Genomic DNA, 19183 nt, shown 5'->3' on the forward strand with positions numbered 1-19183 from the left:
AACTATGGCAGGCCTTACCAGTGTGGCTTCGTTTGTGAACCATGAGCACATTGGGACCGATGCAAATTATCCCACAGATATCACATTTTAGCTTTCCGTTAGGAAGTCGAATGCCTCCAACTCCTGACATAGCCTTGCTGCCTGGGCCATTGTGTGAGCCATTCATTTTCTCTCCAGAGGTATCAAGCATTCGTAAATCCTCCGCACATTCTTCCCCATTCATTTCACAGGCACGCCCATTCTCTTCATCACTCTGAGTCTCTATTTTAATATTACCAGCTGAAAAAAACAATAGAGGATGCCACTCAGTTTTGTCACAGAATACCTATGGTGGCAAAGAAACAATCACATCAAAGGAGGTAACTTGCAAATAGCATGTACAATATACCTAAATAACAAAAGCTACAAACACGACTACATTTCCATGGGCAATATGATGACTTTGTAACACATGAAGAAATGAACAGTGAATATCAGTGAGACAAACACAAGGCATCCAGGGAACTGAGAACCCAAGCAATATTACAAGTCTGTTCTTAGATCACTTTGAGAGATTTGCATTTGTAATGTTCACTTTGACAATTCAGAATAATTGGAATTGAACTTTAAATGAATCCAATTTACATGGATTTGTCCAAAACAATTGTGAAAGTAAGTAACTCATCAAAGAAAATGGATGAAAATTAACTGAAAATGCAACATTCTCCACTTGGCAGGAAGATCCCGAGGGTTGTACTGAACCCAAATATTTGGCTTGCAGTTCTATGGGGTAAACAAGGACAATGGGAAAGTGAAGAGTACAAGCACTGATCATGAAACCAGGGTGGGGAAGGATGGAATGAAGAATTTAAGAGCAGGAACTAGCATTACAAGAAATTATAGGAGTGATAATTGTGGTTTTAGAACAGCAGGATTAGGATCTCTGAGAGAAGAGCATCTCTACAGCCGTGAGCTACTAGTAAAAAAACCAGTCAAATCAACAAAGGTGGGTGAGAGAACTGTTTTGACTCTATTGGATAAGTCATTTGTGTTATAACCCCATAGGTGACAAGTGCTTGAAGTTAGAAGAATTCAGGTATAAATTTGAAATAGCTTCACTACATCTGATAGTGTAAATTAGTAAATTTGGTCTGATACGATCACAGCAAACTTAAGTGTTATGGAAAAGGGCCAAGAATCAGATCAGTTAACACCAGTATTCATTGCTCGTCTTTCCACAGGACTGTATGATGTTTTGTGTAGAATAAATCTTTATAGTTATTTTCATCTTTTCTATTGTTACACATTGGGGTGAAAATTAGCTCTTAATTTCACTGCCCCAAATCTTAGTTTCCTTTCTGTAAAAAACCTCTTCCTTCACCCCATCCAAAAAAGGAGAGCATTTACTTTAGTGCCTAGGTGAGTTCATGAGAGGTCTGTTTCACCCAAAAAAGATCACGGCTTTTCCTTTTGTGGAATAGTAGTTTCATGGTAGCCTTTTTGATAAGTAGTGGTGTACCAATGACATAACTAAGTTATGGACCTCAAGATGTGAAAAACCTTGACATTCATTTGAAAATGAAAGGTTTAACAAACTATTCTCTGTTACATCCTACAACCTCCTATATGTCCCAGGAGGATTGCATGGATGTGACTGACAAAAGTGTCAGACTCAAAATCCTACTGGGAAACAGGATGAGTGCAAAGGTGTTCACATTTCTTAACACTGCCTAACTGGACACATTCTGTGAAGTCTACCAATCTAAGCAGCATTTTAAAGGTTTTTCAAATACCGCATTTTTAACAGAAATCATATGCAAGACAGAATAAGTGCACATCATAAACATCAGATTTTCCTTTAAAATGTATGCCCTAAAGAGAGGAGTAGTTTAGAGCTGTGGGGAAAAAAATAAAAATCAGTGACCAAACAGTGTTTTACAAAGGGGGCATGACTGGCTAAACAGAAGTGACCTACACTATTCTGCAAATTTAATGGACTACAACCCCGTACTGCTGTTTTCACCATGGTGAATGGAGGCAATACAATGGTTTGGCTTGAGCACATGACAGATTTTACATAAGTCACACCCCATTGTTTTAATTTTAATTATAATAATAATCTGAATGTAAATATATTTATACAAAACAATTACAGACTCCTTGCCTGCCAGGGATCTGGAGAATGTGGCTTTTAAAGTAGGCTTTGTATTAAATTGAAATAATACATATGAAGGAAACAAAGAAATCAGACTGCTGAAGCTCTTTCTTTGGTACTGTGTGCAGACAAATTTACAAAAAAAAAAAAAAGGTAGCGCATGCAGTACATTACTGAGAAGTGAAATGACACAAACAAAAATTATAGAAGTCAGAACTAGGCAGAAATGCTCTGTAGTGAGCTGAGTTTGCAATATACTTACGGGAAAAAGATTTGGGAATTATTGCATGAAAGTCCCTAAAGCCTTCTGCCCCGTATACAGCTGCAATAAAGAAGGCAAACAGGATGCTGGTTTGTGGTACTGCTATCAGCAAATGTAAAAGAAGATGGCATTATTGCTATAAGAGAAATACCTAGGAGAAAAACAGAGCTATCATCATAGAAGCAACACAAGCAGTTTAGGATGAAGCAGGAACAACAGCAGGACAGTTGGCAGGGGAATCCTGACCTGCTCAGAATGACTCCCATTTGTAAAAATGCCCTTTACTTCCAAAGCATCCAACAGGTTTTATCATGTTTCCTAAATTCGTAACCTCTCTTGGGTATTCCCCTCACAGGTTAACTCCTGCTGAAGTCAAGAGGAACTTTTGCTGAAGTGTCTCGAAAGGGTCAACAGGAGCGGAGCACCTAACACAGCCTTCTCCTCACTCCAGGGAAACTGCAGGCCCCTGCAATGCAAGCTTCCTCTCAGGATTTATTTTTTGCCAACATGCTGCTTTGTGTGCCAGAGATCTCTTCTTTCTACATCCTCGTTTCTAGTCACTGCACTTATAAAGAGTGAAATTGCATTGTTTTCTGCTCATGCTGGCTGGTCTTATGAAACGGAAGAAGAGGGTGTTCAATTTTAAATATGTATATATACTGTTGTATATATTGCCATATTTTTTGTTTGCATTTCTAAGGTTTGTCCTCATAATGTACCTACACAAAAGTAGCTGCACAGACACGCTATACGCTACATATTATGAGTAGCCATGTGCAAATTAACATGCCATGGGGCACACTGATACAAGTAATGATGGAGTTCACTCCTTGACATGAACAATGATAGGGATATTGATTCAGTCAATCTCCACTAAATCTGTCTGCAGCTATGCTCCTGGACTGCCATAGCTGTGCTGCTCAATGAACGTACACACACAGATGAAGCCAAGCATTCAGGATGCCCTTACAAGGTCATCCATTCAGCGGTGCAGCTTATGGCAGGGACTGTGTTCACGTGTGGAGCTCGCTTTGCCAGTGAAAGCTGATGGATGGTGGGGCCACCTGCCTCACCCTGGGTCCTCATGGTGATTTTATAGGTCTAATTAACAAATAAAATCTCTTCATGGTCTTCAGCACTTTTTGCAAACGTGTTTTCCAGATGAAAACTAGTGAAAAAATCCCCACTGGTGCAGGAAAAACAACGGGAAAAGACATCACTCCAGTAGAAACACTAAGGACTTCTACTAAATCTGAATGAAGAATGGGAAGGCAGGCGCTACATTTTTCTCTCTCTCTTTTTTTTTTTTTTTTATTTTCTTTTTGTGGACTTAGATTGAGAATAAAATCAACAGTGTTTTCTATTTCTTTTGTGAGAGAGGTTCCTGTCCGTCCCTTGCTATAGAGGGGAAAATCACTCTTGGAGCACTGATGATGTGACAAACACCTGAGAAACAGGCTTTCCAGATGCACTGATCAAAAAAATACTCAGCATTTATACAGGTTTCTCAAACAGTTACTTGATACAGTGTTTGTAGGAATAATTTGTGTGCACATCCATACACATACATGCAGATATTAGCTCTATGACAATTAATAATTTCTCACTGGCTCTTGTAAAACCATTAAGAAATTACTCATTAATCAATTCAATTTGGTTGGAGATGATCTTAAAAGACTCTGTATTTTACTCTCTTTGTACATATTAGTGAAATTCAGGGGAGTTTAATACAAACCCTTTTATTTGTGCAAGCAGTGTGGCGTGCACCAGTGTCATTGAACTGACAGCTTTCCCCTGCTCTCTTTTTACCTATTCAGAGTGTGGAAAAGTTACCCAAAAGCAGGGCACTGGGTGAGTCTGTCCTACTCTCTGAGGTCTACTGGAAGCTTCAGTCAGGGTTTTATGAAGAGCATTTGAAAATAATGTTACAAAGACTGTTCTATATTCTATGGTTAAAGGTGCTTTGTGCAGAACTTTAGAAAAAGAAAAAAAATTGTCATGTCAAAGGGGAAAGGGGAGATATGATCTATCACTGAAGAGCAGTGTAGCTGGCTCAGCAAGAGATTCAGCCTGGGACAGTCGGGAAGGCAGGATGGAGGGAGAGGAGACTTCCCTAGAAAGTGTTGAGCAATGCGGAGAGGGAAGGGAGGCATTTTGCAATAAGTAAAAGAGCTGGTAGTGGGGAGAAAGGAGAAACCAAATGGACCTCCTGGAAAACAGGATGTGGATGATGGCTTTTAAAGGGCAAAGAAACAGGCAGCTGGAAAAAAAGGCAAATGAAGAATCAGTAGTTTGTTTTAAATCCATTGCCAGTTTACCATCTCTTACAGTTATGGGACTTCAACTCAGATGTAAAATCGTTTTGGCTTTGGGAGACTTTGTCACTGGTACAGGTTTAAATGGACAAAATCCCATTTGGAAGGGGGCATTCACCTCCCAAGTTGTATTATTCTCCAGTGGGAATTTTGCTGCTGTTGTTATTCCAAGACAAGTCAGAAGTGTTTTACTGATATTAGTTGATGTCTAAATGGTAGCTTTAAAGTCCAACAAGAGTTTTGTATGAAGGCATCATAACTATTCAAGCAGCAGACAGATGAATTTGCAACAGTACTGGTTGATTTGACAGTGCATAAGCACTGTTGTGGTGTGGAGGAGAAAACTCTTAACACTACAAATTAGAGAAAATGTTGCAAAAAGGCAGAATAAGATGCAGAAAACTCTATCAGGCCAAACTAAATCACCTCAGCATGTCAATAAGTGTCAACAAAAGCAGCCAGAATCTCTTCCTCTTTACAAGGTGCAAACTCCAGAAAACAGAATATTGCCATCAATTCTGTTATTTCTGATGTAAGACATAACATCTATTCTGTTTTGTTACAGTACCAAACTCTAGCACTTTTTTATGACCTGAAATCCACTTTCCCACTTTCCTTTTTACATCATAGTTGTTTACTGTGTCATCAGCTGTGTTCTTACCACATAAGAGCACTGTGTATAGAGGGTGCCATTCTCAGAAATAAGCAAGTATTTTGTTGACAGAATATTTAAGGAGTTAGTATTTACTGGGTAGGCTTGACAACAACAAAGACTAATGCTTTAACTTAAATTATGTTTCCATTAATAGCATATATCCCTTAAGAGCTTCTGAAGTGACATGAAGAACCACGTGGATGTAAAAGGCCAACAAAGTTCTGGGCAGAGAAACCATAATTAGTTATGCAATCGCTTCAGCCCTTCTTCAGTAAAATTTAGGAGACATAATATAGGTGCAAGTGATGCAAACTAAGCCATAGAAAAAGCAGATGCATCTAACTGTGCTTAAAAACAACAGTTTTGCCCTCTCCTTTCTACATATAGCACTGCATTGACCAGTTAACCAAGCATCTGCGGTGTCTGCATGTGCAAAAAAAGCTTAAAATTAGAGGCAGCTCAGAACTGCCTAAAAAGAGCCTACAATGCAACTTAAGTGCTATGGAGGAAAGGAAACACATCAATAAATGAAAGGGGCTGTATGCAGACCATGTTGAGCAAGCTGTTTGGTAGGGCTTCTGTTCTGACAGGACCCAGCACTCACTGGATTGCAGGACAGAGACCACTAGCACAGCAGGAAGTAGATGGCTGAGGATGCCAAGGCAGCCCAGTGAAGTGGCACCGTCACTTTACAGTTTTGCTTGAGAGAACTGCAGTATTTACCATGAGCTGCAACATGGTGGAGAGCGGGCAACAGATAAAAATGAAAGCTCCTTAACAAGAGGCTCTCAGCTGGCTTTTTGAAGGGAAACAAAAATAACAGAAAGAAGAGTAGTAGCAAGAACTGTGGGGGCACACCTGCAAGAGGAGCAGACTGGTGCCGACGGATAAGGAGATCCCTGCTGTGGGGTCCGTGCCGCCTCCTTTGACTCCAAGTGCCAATCAGCCCTGGGCAGCCAATTTCTTCCCTACTCTCATTTTGGCTTTCAATCAAATGTATATTATTCCAGAAACACAGGCGTCCTCAGATAAGCTATCTCCCACGGGACAAGCGCTGTGAGGAGCTCCACCCAGGTCGTCACCCGCGACTGCCATTTCCTCCCACTGCTGGGTGCCCTGCTGCCTGGGGCAGCGCCAAGCTGGTATGCAGGAGGCGCCCGGTGTGCCAGTGCCAGCACCCGTCCGCATGCACAACTCGGCTTCAGGGGCAAGGGGCAGAGCTGTGCAAAATACATCAGCATGGTTTTCTGGGGGCTGCAGGGAGATCAAACCGTAGGGAATGCAAACAAGTTAACAAAGCAACCAACAAAGTATGTCCTCTCTAGGTACAAACAGTAGCATTTGCTCCGTGGTGCAGACTCCCATTAACATCCTGTTAGTTACCTATGGGAATCCTCTAATGCACCAGTAAAAACAGGCAGGTCAAAGACCCTTGCACACTTGAAGCTAAGTGCTTTTCATGAATCTTTCTGAATTTGTGTTTCAGCAGGAAATGATCTGTAACCAAGCCAAAAGGCTGATCTAGCTCATATTTACTGTCTTTCTTTGTTGCGCTATTTACTGGTACATTTTGCACTGGGTTTAAGATGATTTTTTTTCAAAGGACTGTAAACTACCTGGCTGCTTGATGTTTATAATCTGAGTTATGACTAACGTCAAGTTTTAAAGGCAAGAGAAAGAGCATTGTCAAGAAAAGCCATGCTAAACCTATTTCTCAAGTTCCACACGTATGTGTAACCCATGCTTCCTCTATACAAAGTGCTCTGTGTCTTTGCTGGCTGCATGGTAGAGAAGCTAAGGGAACTGCTGCAGGCTTGCCAGTAACAGACTTTATTGACACTTTTCTGTTTTGAGAAGTAAGCTGGGAATATTTTCAAACTGGAGAGAAAGCTTTGCTGACAAATGATGGCAATAACTGAGCTTCTCATCCTCAGTGTCTTTGTCTCTTCTGTTTCCATTAGATGGTTTTTTTATGTGGGCATTAAACAAGTGAGGAAGTAGCAAAAGGGCATTTAGCAAGAAATTTTTAAAAAGCAAAGTAACCTCAAGTAACAATACAAAACAGTGAGATAAAAACAGTACTATATATGAAATCATTCTCAGCTCACACAGATATATGTGTGGATACACATGCTACATGCTGAACCGAGCACCTGTGAATCTGTGTTCTCCAGCTGTAGGCACAAACGTGACTTATGTTCTTTCTCACACAACAACAGTTACCTAACAGAAGAACAGCTTCAGCTATACTATAACATTTATAAAGCATCCCCCTTCTCTAATCCTTCCACAGAGCGTGCTTTGGTGACATTCATGGGTGTTAACCCACCCTTAACTAAGGCATCAAAATTTTAGCTAATGGCAATTGCACATGTCAGCCTGGGACAACACAAAAGAATGTGCACCTGCAAAGGTTAGCGTTTTGGAGAAGAGAAATGACTATGTTGAGATTTAACAGGAAGACCAAAAAACTCCTCACAAATGGGAAAGTTCTTACATGAAGCAATGCTGTCATGGCTGGACTTTTCCTTACCCTGCTGCAAAACTGAAGGATACTGTGGGGATTCCCAGCCAAAGGAAAGTGCTTAGCAAGTGCAGAAATATGAGTGAAGCACAGCTATAAAGTTAAGATGATCAGTTATGCACAAAAGATGTGAACTGTAGTTCATCTCTCTACTGTAGTAGAGAGGGAATTCTAAGCCTGTTTGACTAAGGCTTTCAGATTGTAAAATCTGAACTCATATAGAGGGTATTGGTCAGAACTGTACTAGCTGAAGACAGCAGTTATTACCCCACAGAAGAAAGCTACTACTTGGGAGCAGTGAAGTGTCTTAGGGTCTGTGGTAGGAAGGGGAGGACAGCTCCTAGGTTTGCCATATAGCCAGTGCAGGGGAGGGGGGGGACACTGGGACAGGCAGGAAGATGAGCTGTTTTGTATTTTGCTTCAGATCACCTAAATTTCCCTTGCCCCGAATCCAAAGTTAGCTCTTGCAAACCTTCCCCTCTTCCTGCTCCAGCTCAGTGAGCTGCTTGAACATCTTTAATTTTGTCCCTGAAGTGGCACAGAACTACCCTGTCTGAGGATCAGGCCCTTGCAAGTCCACCCATGTGAACACTCAATGTGCTGTGCCTTCATTGTCAGTGAGACAGACATGGGGACTTTCATCAGGGACTGTTTAATGACGTTTTGAGCACTATTTTACACAAATGTCCTTAGTTCCCCAGTTGTCAAAGGGTCAGTGAATCTAAAATTAGACTAAACAGCTGTGTTTAGGTTTGGGGAGATGCCTATGGGTGCTGTGCCAAGGCTGTGCATTGTCAGTCTCCTCTTTCAAGAAGAGGTCAGATAACGAAATGGGGAGGATCTTAGCCATTTCAAAACTTGAGGGAATACTTTATGACAATTTTACTATCTTGCCTACTCAGGAAACAAATTTGCAGAGCAACAGCATCTGTGTCCCCCTCACCAGACAGGGAAAAAACCAAACCCAGGGATACTGAAAGTTTATTTTAGACTAAAGCATATCAAATGTAGTTATTGCTTTATGAGTGATGAAGTAGATGACCTTTCTTAGTACTGTGCAAAGAAGGCAATCCTGAGGTACCCTGCTTTAGATCTGTTAATTCTGAGTGCTCAATTATTCTTCTAGAAGTATTAATTCCATGCTATTGAAGTTTTTCTATTTGGGCTGTAGAAATACTGCCAGAAAGTTTTGCAATGTAAACTGTTGTTTACTTGATTGCAGTCCAGTGAAAGGAAGTCCTAACCTACTTGTTCTGGGGAAGAGGCACAAATTGTTCTACACAAATCCTAAAGAAATTGTCTGAATGTGGACATACCAGATAGTTCATGAGGAGAAAAATGTCAGGACAAAATTAGTTCCTTCTCACCACATATTGCAGCTAATGCTTTGCTAGAGGAACCAGAGTACCCCTCAGCCAATCAGTCCTCTGTGTTGAAACAGCAAGAAACCCCAAATGGTGCTGGAAGACTCTCAAACACTTGGAGATCTCGATCATTCTGAAAGTCTTCAAACTCAGTCCACCTCAGAAAAAAGAAGCCCTTCTTCCCTTTCCTGAATAGAATCCATCTTTAACCACATTAGCACTGTGAGTAGTCATCCCTGACACAGGATGCCTCTTCCATGAGGCATCCAGCAATTACAAAGTTGTATACTGTTTCCTTGGATTTTTGACCGCAATGTGAAGAGAAAAACCTAGATTTCATCAGTTTTCTGCAGCACCTGGCTCAATAAGAAGGAGAGATTGTAAAAAAAAACAAAAACCCAAACAGCTTCTCAGACAGATGTGGAGAAAAATATGACACAAGTTCAGGATAAAGAGTTTTCTATATGTGAAAGATATTACATGAGGAAGCTAGAGCTTCCTAGCTCTGCAAACACACCTCAGATATGATTTGAAACTACTGAATTTAGGAGTCCCTATTCCTGTCTTGAAGGGTATCTCCAAAATCATAAAGGAGCCGTGCCCAGAAGCGACCTCAAAGTTGAGGTTTAGCTGGGTTTCTGGTGCAGGTATCATCATACCTCTAGAGAAAGGCCAGTATGTCATCCACTCAGGTGCAGCTTCCTCAAAATTTGAAGAAATCTTCAATGCTTTTAAGGCTGGTGAATGTAAGAGGGTGGCTTAAAATTATTTTACTGCTCTCTTGAACAAGTAATCCGACATTTGAAACTCACTGGAAACACAGTCAAGATCACAATCTTCAGTCACAACCACCATACTGAGTATCACTATCTTACATCAAAGGACAACCGTTTTCTTAACATGGATAGATCAACAACGCACCCAAGCCAACATGTTGCTGGCAGAGCTTCAAGGGAAAATGCTTTCAAAATAATAGCAGTTGAATTAAACGGTTTCCAGGAGCAGCCCTATAGACTAAATCATGATAAGTAGCCAAGAACTGACTATTATGAACAAGAGAAACCTACATAATGCAGGCTACAGAAATCATTCCATCAAATTCTTCATTTCTGGCTCAAATTACCGAATAAGAACAGAATAATCTAATACGATTTAACCAGCATCCAAATACTGCTTGAATTTCTCTAACCCTTTCCACTTACTTCAGTATGCCTACCAATTATTTTAACATTTGCCTATCAATGAAAGATTAAAAGATTTTAACAAAAGCAACTGACATTTGGGGCTCTCCAGCTTCAGACATTAAACAAACTAGATTGTCAGAAAAGAGATCAGCCTGACCGCTGAGAAATCAGACCACTCTCTCAAGCTCCATATCTGAATTCTGGGCATCCAGTCACCTCTGAAGATCAGAACCATCCTCTGTTTAGTATGCATGTGCAGGCAGGCATTTGTTATCTCCTTACAAGCTCTTTTTGCTATAACCTGTAAGTTGATCAGTGGAGAAGCAGTTAACAAAAAAGACATAGATTAGCATATTCTGATTTCAAAGCTCAAAGCTCAGAGCTTTCCAATCTGCAGCAGGGGAAGACTATCAAACCCTTGTTCTGCTGCAATACCCCACAGATTGCAAGAAACTGTATGTCAGCGAAGAGCAATTTTGAAGTATCTAAACAGTTTGGGAATTTACGTCTCCTTGACTTTTAGTGGTATTCAGATTTTTAAGGCAACCTGAGCTTTTCATGGAGTGTGGAGAAGCACCAAATCCACACCGAAAATGCTGTTGAACTTGAGTCCAGTTACAGCCATAGCTGAGAAACATCACAGCTTCCCCCTTGTCCAGCTTAACAGGAAACCTCTATCTACTGTTCCTCTAACTCCTTCCACAAACATACAGAGCAGTCTGGACATATTACCCATTTCCTCCCAACCCACAGTTGTTTATCTCCTTAGCATCTGTCATGGTCTAGAAGTTTGGAGCAAGTCCTATACCGGTTGCTGTGATGTATATTTAAACCAACTGAGTTGAAAGGCTTCTATGAGAACCCAGGGGAACGAAGAAAAGAAGAAAAAGAAAAAAAAAGAAAAACCAAGAAAAAAAAAAAAAGAAGAAAAGAAGGGAAGGGAAATAACACCTCTAATTAATGGGTGCCCTAGGAAACAGTTGGTGCAAAGTCCATGGGAGTGAGTTTTCCCAGCTGCCTGATATCTCAAGAAAGCTACAGCATGTCCTCATTTTCATCCATGGCATCTTCCAAAAGTTTAAACAGACATGGCACTAAGAATGATTTTTCCTTTGAGTTTTTATTGTTTTATTCTTTTTTCTGTTTTTGAAAAGGTGATGCTGCAAGCTGTGCACCGTGTATGCCTAGCTCATACCTTGTAGTGTATCTTGTTTAGTCTAGTATATCTTGTAGAGGGAGCTGTATCTTCTCTGTGGCAGCAGAACTGTGGAAGACCCTTAGACTGGCACAGACTGGCATCTCTCCTTTGCATTCAAGGACACAGTGATGATTCAGTTTGGGATTATGTTAAATGAGTATCCCAAGTTCCCGAGCTGGAAACCTTGTGACTTTCTGTCATTTCGCTTCCTTGTTTGTAAATCTCTCCCTTCTTTCCCTCAGCCTCCCAGCCCTTCTTCTCCACTCTGCCCTGCTTCTCCACAGTCCTGGAGGTGAAACCAAAGAGCTGCAGTTGTGACACTGCAGTTTGTGTGTCATATTGTAACTAGTTTCCACATCCTCCTCACTCTGTTGTAAAAGTGCTTGAAGAGGAAGAAGGGCAAATAATGAAATATAGGAAAGCAGGAAAAGAGGAAGCAGCCAAGAGACAGCAGCCCAACTGAAATGCTAAGAATTATGGAGAAGTGACAGAAAGGGAAGCACAGACCAGGAATCATACTTGGTGGCTTAGCAGAAGAAAAACTAAATTTAAACAAACAAAAAATATATATGCTTAGCCTTTTCTGCCTCTGCAGCAGTCCTCTCTGACTTTCACCTGCTTGACCTATATTCCTCTTCCCACCTGCCAACTGTGCTGCTCTGTGTGCTGATGGATTTAACCAAACTTGAACCAGCCTTCCCTCCCTCTCCCTTGTCTCCATATCAACCAAGAGGAGAAACTCCTCAAATCACTCCCAGGTAGAAAAGAGGGAAACCAAACATGAAGAAAAGGCCTCAAAATGCCTAGCCACAGGGTGAGAAGGGTTGATTAGCCAATGGTCTTAGTTGCTGAAGGCAGCCACAGAGAACAATGATGGAAGAGTACAGAAGGAAATTGGCTAAAGCAGAGTAGGGATTGCCTAACTGGCAATTCTGCCTGGCTGCCAGCGGATGGAAGAGACAGCTTAGGAAGTCCTTCCACTGAGATCATGTACCATTCTGTCCTGCTTGTTCAGAACGAAACTTGGCCAGAGCAGAAAGTGTTTGAGATTCACATGAAGAATTTTCTCTTCTCCATTTGCAGGCAAAAGAGATACAAAGCAGAAGATAAACGCCTTTAAGAACAGTGCAGGACCCAGATTTTTACACTGTCCGATTTTTCTGACTTTTCAGCAAGAATTTGTCTGATAAAAGCCTGCGTAGAAAATAAAAACTTGAGAAATGACCCTCTATGAATATCTCAATTCTGATGGTTATGCATCTCTTTCGAGTCAAACTCCAGTCTTTATCTTATCTGATGGCTAACTGAATTTCGCAGTTTCTCAGGAAGATAGTGGTGAAATTCCGCATGTAAATGAAGAGCATTACACAAAGGTGTACTGTGGTATAGTTATTTGTTCATCACCACATGAAAGCTACCCTGTTGGAAGAGCTCCTTTAAAACCATTTGGGGCTATTCCCCCACAAAGGAGGTTGTCAGAAGGTGATATGAAGTGGGAACTAGTGAGGCTTCATTTTCTTTGAAACACTCTTGCACAGAGAATATCAAGAGATTCAGCTATTTTCCCTACCATTTATCTGTGAATTAGGAAATATCTTCTGGGCCACTTGATCAGTGTTCACTTCTTCAGCTAAAGTTAATGTCTCTCCTCTGTCCCACATTTTGGGATGTGTGGGACCCAGAGGAGATGACTATACCTGCATAGGAAGGATTAGCAGTTTCCTCTTGCAAACGGCAACAGTCCCTTAGATGTTATAACTGTTGTAGACTTGGACTACATGTCCCATCCTGCACCTGTGACTGCTCTTCCACTTCCCTGCAGCTACAGCACTGATACCTCTACTTCACAGTGGCATAGTTTACACACGGTATTATTTTTCTATGGAAGGTAGTGTGACCAAGCTGTGTAATACCTTGTAGATGTATGTGAGATGGACTATAACCATTGTGAAGGTTTTGCCTATGTCCTGCCTATTACAGGGAAGGGCTGATGAATCTTTTGGGTTTGAGAGACAAGACCTGCCTTCTGGCTTTACTAGTTCTAGTCTGTTTTAAACTTCAGTGAAGTCCCTCTTGATTTAGTTCAGCATTTGCAAAGACAAAAAACAGTAATGCAGTGGTTCCAGAAACAATGCTATGTCAAATCAAGTGAGTATTGTAACAGAAAACTTAGGTATGAATGCTTTCCACGGAAAATGGACATAATTTTTCTATTTGATTTGGATGAGGCATGTCAAGCAAAAGAGGCAGAAACATGATCATTTTCCTGTCAAGCCAGTCATAATGTCACTTATTGTTAAACCAGGACAGCTGGAAATAGCTAAGCATTGTCCTGTACTGCAATTGGAGCCATAAGGAAAGGCATGAGTAGTTTGTTTGGTTAAGGAGCAATACCACAAGGGGATTTTCATGCTGATGTAAACTTGGAAAAAAAGAGAACATTAAATAGCAATAGAAATGGGCAACACTTTGTCCAGAACTATTCTCGGTTTCTCACCCATTACAGATAATATCTTTTAACAATGATCTTCTTCACAAGCAGTAGCCTTCTGCTTCAGCCTGTAGGGAATTCAATAACAACAAAATTTTATGGCCTCAGAGAGGGACAGGACACTGGATTGAGATAGTGGAAAGCTAGGTTCAACTCCTAGCTGAGCCACAGACTTCCTGTGTGGCTATGGGAAAGGGACTTAATCCATCATGTGCCTTTACTTCCCTATGTGCACATTTTTCAATTCTTTTTTAATGGGGATAAGACTTCTTTTTTTTTTTTTTTTTTTTTTTTAACAGGGAAACTGAAAAGCTATGTTGCTGTCTAGAGTGATTCCTACAACTGGGTACAAGCGTCTCAAGGGTCCTAACACATGAGGCCAGATTCTGACCGTTGCACTGGTCACCCTCCTGGAATGTAGCCCATAGTTCCACAGAAGATGACTAGGGACCATGGAGCAGGCAGCAATCATAGCTTGGGAGGCTGCATCACTTAGATACTTGTGAAATTGCTGCCCTTATCTGTGATATGTCCTACAGAATTATACAAAGGTAGAATTATTGTCCAGCCTAATAAATCTTGGTTACATCCATAAAATACCACATATCAAATGCTTGGAGCCCTTGGCCAGCTCTCTTTTGTTCAAGGTAAAAAAGTAAGCTTTTTCTTCCACAGACTAATGATGCAGAAGTGGGAGAGAAATGATGTTTTCCCCCATATAGCCATTTCCCGTGCTACCACTCTTTCAATACAGATGCAAAAATCCTAAAGGCAAATACCTCAAGAAAATAAAGCATAAGCTGTTTAAAACATCCAAACAGATTTTAATTTCCTGCCACACTGTAGCCAACACAGGAGAAGTTCTCAGTGGTCTGAGAAAGGAAACAAGAGAGGGGCTCAGCCTGTACCTTTCTGTAGGAAATGACTTAATTCTGAAAACTGTGTCATCTCCAGTTCAGATTCACAGCACTTACATGTTCAGTTATGAGGTGTGAAAGCTCACTCCAAAACCAAATTTTTCTGTAATGCAAAGGACCTTCAGAAACATCTCAGCAAAGAGAAAAGCCTGGACAAGAGTATGGATGTGACCCCCTGAAATTTGGGTTTATATCCCAACTTTATCCTCACCTGCCCACTCTCCTAGCACCAGCCTCATAAAGTGCTCTGTCACACCAGCACTAAGCTGTAATTACACTCATTGCACTGACACGATCCAGGACTCCTGCTGGCACATATCAGGCGTGGAGCTGGAAATCGGCTCTCCCCTTTTTCCAAAAGTCCAAGCAATACAGTGGATTGCTCCTCTGTACTAAGATCTAGACTAATTAGAAGTCAGGAAATTAATTATTTCCTGGTGCCCCAAATGATCTAATCATTCACTGCCAATACTTATTTTATTCCTTCATGTACCATCATCAAATCCTTCAATTATTTATATTTATATATATATGATATATATATATTTATATATTAAATATAAATTTATATACTTGTTTTATATTTTTTTGATCTCTTTCTTCAAGCTAAAGAGACACATTGTTTAAAACAAAGTTTTGAACTTTGAACTAAACCAATCCCACTGCACCCTGGAAGAACACAGAAGACTACTTTGCTGCTGCTATTAGAAAACTTTGCTCTCTGGACTTCAGAATACTATTTATAGATTCTGCAGCACAACTGATTACATCTCATTGTATCCTCCGTCACACTTACTTTGGCTAGGACTTTTAAGGCTTAATTAATCAGTCACATATAACCTTAATTAGATTGTAAACACTTTGGTACATGCTGTTGGTGTTTGCAGTTTCTAGAGCAAGAGAGCTCTGTTCCTTTTCCTGGAACCCTGTGCCACAACATATATTCATACATAAAAACATACATAAAAACATACATAAAAACATCATTTGAGAGAAATGGCAGTAGAAACATCCAAAGCTTAATTCAATCCCCTTCCCAGTGTTAGATAAATAGTAAGAGCTAATATGCACAAGCAATTATATGCGACTAAAACAAGATCTGTGCTATGAAACCGGTGCCACGCATCCAGAGAATGATCAAAACTTGGCCTCCCATAAGGGTTGGTGATCTGTTCAGGCTATCAGCATTGGCATTTCCTGCCATTTCAGCATTTATGGAATATTTGAAAGTGTCTAGCAGGCAAAGTTTCTGTCAGACTTCCTCTTTGCTCCTAGTCGTGTGTCCTAGACGATGTAAGTGCCTTTTATTTGGAGGAATCCTTTTGTCTCTTTTTAAAGCATCTGCCCAGATTATATTTAAAATGCTTTTCAAATATTGAAAAGCAACAAACATTGCATTGCATTTTTTCCCAAATGCAAAGGATTCTAAATGTAGAAATACCCAGATATATGCCCTAATATGCTTTTACACATTAGAAATCCTTCTACTTTCCCATGAACTACCAAGTTGCAACTCCTTGTCCCTACCAAGCCAGAGAGAGTGCATCAGTACTACCCAGTCCAGGATTCATAAAGCACTGAAATTTCATACTAACACCCAGACAGTGTGGCTGGTCTAAAAGTGAGGCAAATGGAAAGTGTAAAAAATCTTCCCCATTAAAATGCAAAGCAACTCTACAGAAGTTGCTATTTATTATTAGCCAAAGTAAACTTTGCTATCTGTGCTGTGGCCATGCTGCACTGTGTAGTATAGTGAGCTCAAGAAGGGAAATGAAATCCTGCTAACTCCACCACTTAGGAACACATATATCCAGTAATGCAGTTTGAGCTATACAGGCTGAACAAGGTAATGGCCAGTCAGGTTTGTCAGAGGCTGCAGTAAATGTGCAGATTTTGTCTTCAGAAAAATTAATCTTTACCTGGTAAACTGGTCAACAACCAGAGGCAAAGATATCGGACTGGCAAATGATGCTTTCTTCATTTGAAGGACAGCTTCTCAAGGAAAGTTGTTTCTGCCTTGTACAACACAAGATGACAACATTGTGCTATCTGAACATTTCTGAGCACATAAGGCTTTCAAATCTCAGTGATCCCAGTATCCTGTTGACAGGCCTTTGGACTTTTGGAAACTGCTAGATACCAGGACTGTCACTTGCATCAGTGCAGTGCTGAGAGCTCTCCTTACCACCAGGACAAATGAAGCATGGCTCATCCACAGCTTCAAATTCCTTTACCTGAAAGGCACCATGTCAGCCATAGGCTCACTCCTTTGGGGTAACGTGCTTCTCAAGTGTTTGTAGAACGGAACGTTGAAAGTTTCATTCTCTGTTGTCATCTTTTTTATCAAATGAATGTGCAGTGGCTGTTGGTAGTGCAGGACTGTGGCACGCTGCAGCAAACCCTTCCCAGCAAGTCTTGTGAAATTTGTTTCTGCTGATGCAAATGTGCTATTTGCTAGAGCTCCCCATTGCTATCTGATGAACTCCCATCATATGCCTGAACGTGAAAAACACAACCCGCAGCCCAGAATGTGTGGATCACTGTGTTCTCAGGAAGTATACAACTAATAAAGCTATTTGTGCTCTGTCTTACTAAGGGTAAAAAAGATGGGGGAAAACACCACCATTGCACAGAAAAGACCAGTCCTACTTAGCACACAAAGGTTTGGGACTGCATTTTCCTCAACTAGCCTGGCCTTTGTGAGGGGATATATTTCACACCCAGCTGTAGCTCCCCAAGATACACATAAGAAGATTCCCTGAATATCATTCTCACTTTCCAGGATGAGAGAGTAGAAGGGTTCAGGGTAAAAGTGATTCTTGTAATCATGTTTTTGTACTTGTTCACTCACCTACCAAAACATCTCTAAGATAGTTATTGAGTTAGAGATGCAACTGTTTTTAGTGGAAACTTGTATCTCAAGTGAGAGATGCAAGATATTATATTTCATTAGGTTATTTCAATAGGTCAGCCATCTATCATTCTGCTGTGAGGACTAGATGTCCTCCAAAGCTCCACTATGAAGTCCTAAATTTGGTACAGGACTGTAAAAGAATGTTTTGGAAAAAACCACTTCATCAGTGTAACTCTCACTCTCCATTACAGGCTTTACGTGAATAACACTGTAAAAAATTAAGCAAATGAAACATCTGAATGCTGGAAGGAACAGCAGTTATGAACTGTAGGGGAGGATCCAAGAGCCCATGAAACCCTTCACTGCAGAGCCAGCAGCAGTAGGCAAAAGTGTCTTTCCAGGGCACTGTTTCAGATGACAAACACCAGCAGGAAGGATTGAGAGGGGGTGCAGGTCTCTCTCTCCTTTCCTCAGCAACCCCTATCTTCATGAGCTCCTTGTGGTCCTTCTAGTACCATGACCCCATCTGCCTTCACAGCAGCCTCAGCCCAGCAGCTCTACGCAGACTGCAAAAACCACAATGGGTACAAGCAGATCTTTCTCAGCTGCTGCCCACTTCCCAAATGGAATTTACACTTAGGTTTCTTACAGGGATACAGACAAATTAGCAGGAACTAACCTTTTCCTCTTTTAGGTTTGAAAAAAAAGTCTACAAGACATAAGTTTATTTTGCAGAGTGTATACTTGAAAGGTCTTTCTTAAAAGAGAGAAGAGCTCAACTTTCAATAGAAATGCTCTTTTCCATACATGTGCTGGGTTTTAAGGTTTTTTACACAGACATACACAGAGAGGAATTTGATTTTGCAGGCATACAATTTTATGTGTGCCAACAGGCATATCTTTGTATGTACATGGGTGTATGTATGTGCATTTACACATGAAAGAGAGAACATGGCATAAATGGCTCCTCTTGGCTGGAAAATACATTGCCAGTTCAAACTTCAAAGAGAGTATTAAGGAGCAGAAATGAATTACAAAAAGTTTTAGAAATGAAAAATATTTTTGCACTGTCTCCTTAATACTGAGGGCTAAATCATGCATTGTATAAATCAGTCTCTTGCATGGCACATGGGAAAGATTATTAACAATGCTTACACTGTACAGTGAATGTACAAACTTATTAATGTGTAATTACAGTAATAAACCGTATCAGACTTCCCTAGATTGTTTTGCAGGGAGAAGAAAAATTCCACTTAACACCACAATAAGCCTGTGATAGGATACT

The 19183-nt window shown here is 40.7% G+C and overlaps 1 protein-coding gene across 13 annotated transcripts in view; it reads right to left on the reverse strand.

The window, feature by feature from the left end:
- Positions 1-19183, reverse strand: part of IKZF1 (IKAROS family zinc finger 1) — a 65016-nt gene that overhangs the window by 18904 nt on the left and 26929 nt on the right. For 7 of the 13 annotated variants that reach the window (XM_061369632.1, XM_061369631.1, XM_061369633.1 and 4 more), the window contains exons 4-5: positions 2397-2456; positions 19-279 (exon numbers count right to left, since the gene is read on the reverse strand). The exons of 3 other annotated variants lie outside the window; for them this stretch is intronic. In XM_061369632.1, the coding sequence (XP_061225616.1) occupies positions 19-279; positions 2397-2456 (321 nt within the window). The remainder of the gene's footprint in view (positions 1-18; positions 280-2396; positions 2457-19183) is intronic. 3 more of the 13 variants (XM_061369639.1, XM_061369636.1, XM_061369635.1) reach the window with 1 other exon arrangement.

Source organism: Neopsephotus bourkii, unplaced genomic scaffold, assembly GCF_033783945.1.
Source record: "Neopsephotus bourkii isolate Nb327-2 ecotype Australia unplaced genomic scaffold, CSIRO-AGI_Nbou_v1 NB_1508, whole genome shotgun sequence".
In the NCBI taxonomy this organism is placed as follows: domain Eukaryota; kingdom Metazoa; phylum Chordata; class Aves; order Psittaciformes; family Psittacidae; genus Neopsephotus; species Neopsephotus bourkii.